General features: G+C 63.4%; 2 protein-coding genes across 2 annotated transcripts in view; both read right to left on the bottom strand.

Annotated features, from left to right (window-relative positions):
• Positions 1-189: 189 nt before the first annotated feature.
• Positions 190-2,711, bottom strand: MNEG_6277 (insulysin; the record flags this gene model as incomplete). The annotated part of the gene is made up of 6 exons (XM_014045245.1): positions 190-219; positions 384-496; positions 869-953; positions 1,275-1,534; positions 2,084-2,174; positions 2,694-2,711. 6 exons carry the CDS (start codon positions 2,709-2,711, stop codon positions 190-192), a joined length of 597 nt encoding a protein of 198 aa, XP_013900699.1.
• A 3,169-nt stretch (positions 2,712-5,880) lies between these two features.
• MNEG_6278 (putative anion transporter 2) overlaps positions 5,881-6,380 on the bottom strand; it is a gene marked incomplete at both ends in the record, with an annotated part of 4,251 nt that continues 3,751 nt past the window's right edge. The window contains one exon of the mRNA XM_014045246.1: positions 5,881-6,369. Within this exon, the coding sequence (XP_013900700.1) occupies positions 5,881-6,369 (489 nt within the window). The remainder of the gene's footprint in view (positions 6,370-6,380) is intronic.

Here is a 6,380-nt window from a genome sequence, read left to right on the forward strand (position 1 = left end):
CCCACCTGCTGCTGATGCTGTTGCCGCTCTCCCCCGCGCTGAGGGAGCTGGCGAGGCCGCGCGCCTTGAGCAGCGCAAAGGCGCTGCCGTCGCCCTCGTGGCCCAGTAGGTGGGACAGGTAGTTGCTGGGCGCCTGGGTTTGGAAAAAAGAATGCGCGCAGGGCAGGAGGCATGGCAGGAAAGCAGGGGTCAATAGGGACTTGACAGCAAAGGGAAGGGCTGCAAAAGCAAAGCAGGCGCAGCTGGCGTTGCGTGAGCATAAATTCAAAGCAAGGGTTGGCCACGACTGAGGCAAATCACGGTGACGCCATACACACTCAGCCACACACACACATACACACACAATGGCACACACATGCGCCCTGTGCACGTCTCGCGCGCACCTGCTTGTAGAGCTTGTCTGTTGGGGGCGTGTCCCAGTCCATCTGCAGCACGTGGCCCTCCCTCACGGGCACCACGCGCAGCAGGCAGCCCAGGTGCTCAGACAGGAAGACGTCTTGGGGGAAGTGCATAAGGTGTTGTGTGTAATGTGTGTGTGTGTATGGTGTGTGTGTTTGTGTGTGTGTGTGTTTGTGTGTGTGTGTGTGTTTGTGTGTGTGTATGGTGTGTGTGTGTTTGTGGCGTGTGTGTGTGTGTGTTTGTGGCGGGTTGGATTGGGGGGTGGGGGTGCGGATTTCGGGCAGTCTGGATCACACTGGCGGGGCGATGGGGCAGGGCAAGGAGGACAGGCGGGTACTGAACAGGGGCCGGGGGACTGACGCCCTTGCGCGCGCGGAATCACGCCGTCAACCTGGCGGGCGCCGCCGCGGGGCCGGTCTGGTCGCACCGCCAAGGGCGCCAACGGCGCACGTGCGTGGGTCGCCCTCACCCTCTGGGAACGACGGCACCGGCAGGTTGTTGTTGGCCACCGCCCCAAACTGCGACCGCACCATGGCCTCCAGCTCGTCTAGGGTCTAGGGCGGCGGCGGCGGCGGTTTAATGGGGCGAAGCAGAGGAAGGGGGGGGGGGTGGTGTCAAAGAGAGGGGTTTCGCGAAGTGCGGTGGGGCCCAGGCACGTCGCGGGAGCGAGTGGACGTCGCGGTATCAGCTCGCGACAAGGGGGGGCTTGAGACATACCCAAGACCAGAGGTAAGGGGAGCTATTGCTGAAGCCTTGTGGATTCGGCCGCGCGCACTGCCTCCACTGCAAGGGGGTGCACCCATGCGTCCCCTCCAACTCCAAAAGGCAAGGGCATGGCGGTTGCGCACGCGCGCCCCCACCCATCCCCCTCTCACCTCCTTTCCGTACACCGCCAGCCGCATCAGGTTGGCGCTGTAGTGCCGCGCGTGGAACTCCGCCACCCGCGCGCGCACGTCCACGCCCGCGGCCGTGGGCGCCGTCATCAGCGTCTCCAGGTTACCCGTGAAGAACTTGGCGTAGGGGTGGCCCTTGTTGGCGGTGTGCTTGGCCAGCTGGTGCTGGCGCCACGCGTCTGCGACGAGGTTCTTGCCATGCTCCGAGTCGACCGCCTTGATCTCGCGCTCCACGCCGTCGGCTGCGTGTGTGTGTGTGTGTGAATATGTGTGTGTGTGTGTGTGTGTGTGTGTGTGTGTGTGTGTGTGTGTGCGCGTGTGCGTGTGTGTGTTTGGGGCAAGGGGTGAGCGGGGGAGATGGGGCGGGATGGGGTCAAGGTTGCGGGGGGCCAAGCCGCGTGTGGGTTGAGATGGGGCCGAGAGCGGGCAGAAGGGGGGCGCAAAAAAGGTCAAGATCTGGGGTGAGGCTGCGGGAGTGCATTAGGGGATTGAGCCGGACGGGCTGCTGGCTGCGTGCGCCAGTGGGGGTGTGGGCGCCATGATGCCAGGCGGCAGGTGGGCCCTGCAAAGCCCCAGGTGAGGTCACTGCGCGCCCCGAAAAAGGCGCTCGATGCCATTACGCCTGCCTTGGTCCCCCCGCAACTCCCCACAAACCTGCAATGCAGCTTTTCCCCATCCCATGACACTCCTCAACATGGCGTGCTCATGCACACACACACACACACACCAGGCCCCCCCACCATACACAAGCGTACCCACACGCATGCATCAACTCTGGCCCCCGGCCTCACCTGATATGAGGGGGCATATGAAGAACTGCGCAAATCTGTCCAGGGCCGGCTCCAGGCTGTCCGCGTTGACATCAAACTGGTAGTTGGTGTCCTGCGGAAAGGAATTTGCGCCCAACAAACACACTTACACAAGGGAGGAATGCAGGAGAGCCTGAATCGGGCCCGGGGGCTGCAACGGGTGCGCCTGGTTTTTTGTGCAGCCGCACATGCGCTGGGCGAGAGCTCCCGTGCAGGCGAAATGAGGAGGCGAGCCGTTCAGGCAGGGGCGGCCGGGCGGCCGTCGACGAGGCGTGCGCCGCGCGCCGCGCGCACCTCGGCGGCCGTGAACGCGTTGGTGTGGCCGCCATGGTCGGATATGAACTTTGAGTATTCGTCCTCTAGTAGAGTGTTGCGGAAGAGGCGAGGCCCGGAAAGGGGGGAGGTGGTGCCAGTGTACTGTAATAGTGGGCCAGATTAACGAGTGCGTGACCGCGGCGGGGCAAGCACCGACGCCCCTGCACCGGCGAGTGCGACGCACGCAGCCGGAGCGGCGCGGGCCCTGCTGCGTCAGTCGGAGCAGCGGCGAGCCGGCTGCGTCAGCTGGAGGATGGCGTGCGCACCTAGCGGGTACCTGCTTGTTGAGGGGCATGCAAGGTGGGGGAGAAAAAAGGAACATGACTACGTTCGGAGCCCTCCCGTATACATGCAACATGCTAGGCGGCACGAGCAGCAGCGGCACGAGCAGCGGCTGCGGCGGCAGCAGCGGCGGCAGCAGCGGCGGCAGCAGCGGCGGCAGCAGCAGCAGCAGCAGCAGCAGCAGCAGCGAGGGCGCTGGCGGCGCAGCGTCGCGTCGCCGCGCGGCCCGGCCCCAGCCCCCTCAGCCCGCCCGGCCCACTTCTCGCTTGCGTAGAACAGCATGTGCTCCAGGAAGTGCGCCAGGCCCTGCAGCTCTGAATAAGCGCAAATGATGGGTGGAAATGACAATACCGAGTGCAGTCGTGGCGGCTTTCACTGCTCGTCTTGAGGGTCAAGGGGTGCGGGCCCGCGGATCGTCAGGAGGCGCGCGGCGCGCCTCCCTGGGAAGCTCCCGGCGCGACCACGAGTGCAACTGCCGCCGCCGAGGCGGCACCGTCGGCCTGAGTGCCCGCCGCATGCATGAGAGACGCGTGCGTCTGCCTTCGATCGCTCAAGACGGACGCTTCTTGGTTCGACGCCCGCGGTTGCACCTCAGCATGTCAACCCACCCGGCGGGTCCAGCATGCTGCCCACGCGGACATCTAGGGAGGCTGCCGCCTTGTCAGTCTCTGGGTCTGAGACTAGCACGGCGCGAAGGCCGTTGTCAAGGGACAGGATGCGGTAGGAGAGCTCATCACACCTGTGGGGGTTGCCCGCGGCCAATGGCGCTGTCCTGATTGCAGGCGCGCAGCGGGTACGAAGCGACTGCGAGCACGCGCCACACCGGCTCTGGAGGGCGTGCATGCATCTCGTTCAGATATCAATTTCAAAATGAAGCTATTTCAAATCATACCTGGGCTTGATCGGCTCCCCGCACTGCTGCAAGGCCACCGCAGGAGCCATGGTGATGGCCTCGGGTACGGCAAGGTCACAGGCAGCAATGCAGGAAATTATATGTACCAGCGACGCCGCCTGTAAGACTGTCGATCGACGTCGTCTCGATGCGATCTATCGCTTCGCCACAAGCTTCGATCATGCAGCACTGCCCCAGTATGTTGGGACCGTGCACCCTATTACTGGACTTGCAACCCCAGATTTTGCGGATTATCATCCGTCGCCCTGGTGCCACCCCAGGTCTGGTGAAGGGCACCAGGGAAGGGGTTACCCTGGGGTGCGAGGATGGGGACATGCGGGACGGGAGGCACTTGGGTGGAGGGAGCGCTGGAGATTCAAGATGCTTTGCACTTGTTTATAACATGTGCACGCATGGAGCACTGTGGGGAGCTGCCAGAAGGTTTTACTCGCTGTGAATGCTCAAACTATCTGGCTGGACTGCAACGCTCGAACCTTTCGACGGCGTACCGCAATACTGGCAGCAGCAATTTCATCTTTGGGAGTCATAACGGCGGTTGCAGGACAACCTGGACTGACCTGCTCCAGTCAAGCAGCAACGTGACGGCGCTGTCAGCCACACATGGAGCAGTCACTGCTGTGTGATGACTGCTGCCCTTGCCCCCCGCATACGGGCATTCGGCAGTGTCTAGTGCTGTTGCAGAAGGGGCAGTATGCTTGGAGATCAGGCGACTGTGTTGCCCCCACATATTGAGTGAGCCGTGTGGCAAGGTATCAGGGCGACATGCTTGCAACTCAAGCTTTGTAGGGTGTGGAGTCCACAATGGGCTGTCAAATTTAATTTAAGGAACTACTGCACGCCTTTGGTGGTCTTGCAAGCCGTCACACTCAGAAGTACACGCCCGCTCCACAGCGTACTGTTGCCTGCCCACATGGCAGAAGCGCACGGGCACAATTGCGCATGCGGGGTTCAATCACGTGTCCAGACTGGCAGGTGGGCCCAGTTGTAGGTAATGTTCCGATGAAGAGGGTGGGTATGTGCATCGATGCTTGCTTGCTGGCACACGCATGTTCTGCACAGCACCGCACAGTCGTCGCTGACTGCTCGTTGCCAAATCATGCTGTCGGCAGTTGAAGACTGAGGCTGAGTGTCGCTGTTGCTGAGGCCTGACACTGTTGTTTGCGCCACAAACAATTCGGGTGCTGCATTGAGCTTCAAAAACTTTGAAATGTGTCACTACCCACTGTGACACTCCTTACATCAATGGGGCTCTGTGCGCTTAGCAGCAAGAGGCTGCGGCTGCTGGTGCCCATCACTAGGATGGAGCTCGCGAGCGCTTCATCAACGCTTGCAGACCGATTACAAGCCACTACGCCATTCGTCTCGCCGCTGCGCGCGGCGGGCCGAAGAGCCGGATGCATCGTCAGGCGCAAAAAGCGCCTCAAAATGGGGGGATGTAGGTCGGGCACCCAGACAAGGACCATTAGTAGCAGCGGGTGGTCGCAAACCGCTGCAGCAGGCCGAGGCGAGCCGCGCGGCGCGCGCCGAGGGCTCGCGCCGATGACCGCCAGACTGGCGATGCAGCAAGCGGGACGCAGGCAAGCTTGTTTGCGTGCTTGGCATGGGGAGGGATGGGCGGCGGGTTGCAAAAAATGGGATCTACAAGTCAAAGGGTGGGTCGTGCTGCCGGGGCTGCTGCCGCAGCCCCCGTGGCCCCGCCTGCAGGGCTGACCGCGGGGCACCTCGACGGGTGGCAGTAATGTTTGCTGGATGCAGGGTGCTCCCATGCGGCGTAGACTACAGGCTACAAACCCGTCAAAAAGCCAGTTTGCCAGGGCAGACAACCTGTCCCAGGAGCCAAGAAGACCCGAGCGACACTATCGAGAGAAACGTGGCTGCAGGGCACGCTGCAACCGCGCCTGTGTCAACCCAAAAAGCGCACAGCCCTGCATCGACGCCACAGCACGAATTTGGCTGTGCGTGCGTATGCTGCGGCAGCGGCGCATGTCAATTCATTGATTCGACCGGCCAGCACAAGTGGGCTTGCTGCGCGGCGTCGGACGCGATCCTGCAGGATTGCGCCTGGGACCCCGGTGTACCTGCATCCCTTTGGCCCGCAAAGTTCAACGCGCCTTACCAGGGCAGCGCTTGCCGCCCCCGCCCGCGCAGCACGCGCAGGGCGGGTCCACAGCCGCCCGCACATGCGGCCCGGCCCGTGCAACCAACCACGGGGGCGCCCCACCACCGGAGCACCGACCGCAGCGGCCTGGCCGGGCCCAGCTGGGCGCGCTTAGTCAAAGATGCGCTCGCCCGTCGAGAAGAGGTTCCAGATCACCATGCCCACCAGGTACAGCGCGATCGCGACGTTCCAGACGTCGCTCCACGTGCCGTGCGCGAGGATATGGCCGGTCGCTAGCGACCCCAGCACGCCCGCGAGCACGCCCGCCGTGTTGCTGAGCCCGAGCAGCACGCCCGCGTACTTCGGCCCGATATCCTGGTGGTTGGAGTACAGCCCGCTCTGGCTGAACGCGTCGAGGCCCTGCGCGCCCATCATGCAGGCGACGGCGCCGGCCGCAGACGTGACGTGGTTCAGCTGCGACAGGAAGAACGCCGGCCCCAGGAAGCCGACCGACTGCATGACCTTCCGGACCGTGGTGACCGCCACGCCGCGCGACACCATCGTGTCGGCGAGCCAGCCGCCGAAGTTGGCCGTGACGGACATCGTGACCCAGGGCAGCACCGAGAAGAGGCCGGACGACATGATGTCAAGACCCAGCACCTGCCGGGGGG

This window comes from Monoraphidium neglectum, assembly GCF_000611645.1.
Source record: "Monoraphidium neglectum strain SAG 48.87 unplaced genomic scaffold scaffold01006, whole genome shotgun sequence".
Lineage (NCBI taxonomy): Eukaryota > Viridiplantae > Chlorophyta > Chlorophyceae > Sphaeropleales > Selenastraceae > Monoraphidium > Monoraphidium neglectum.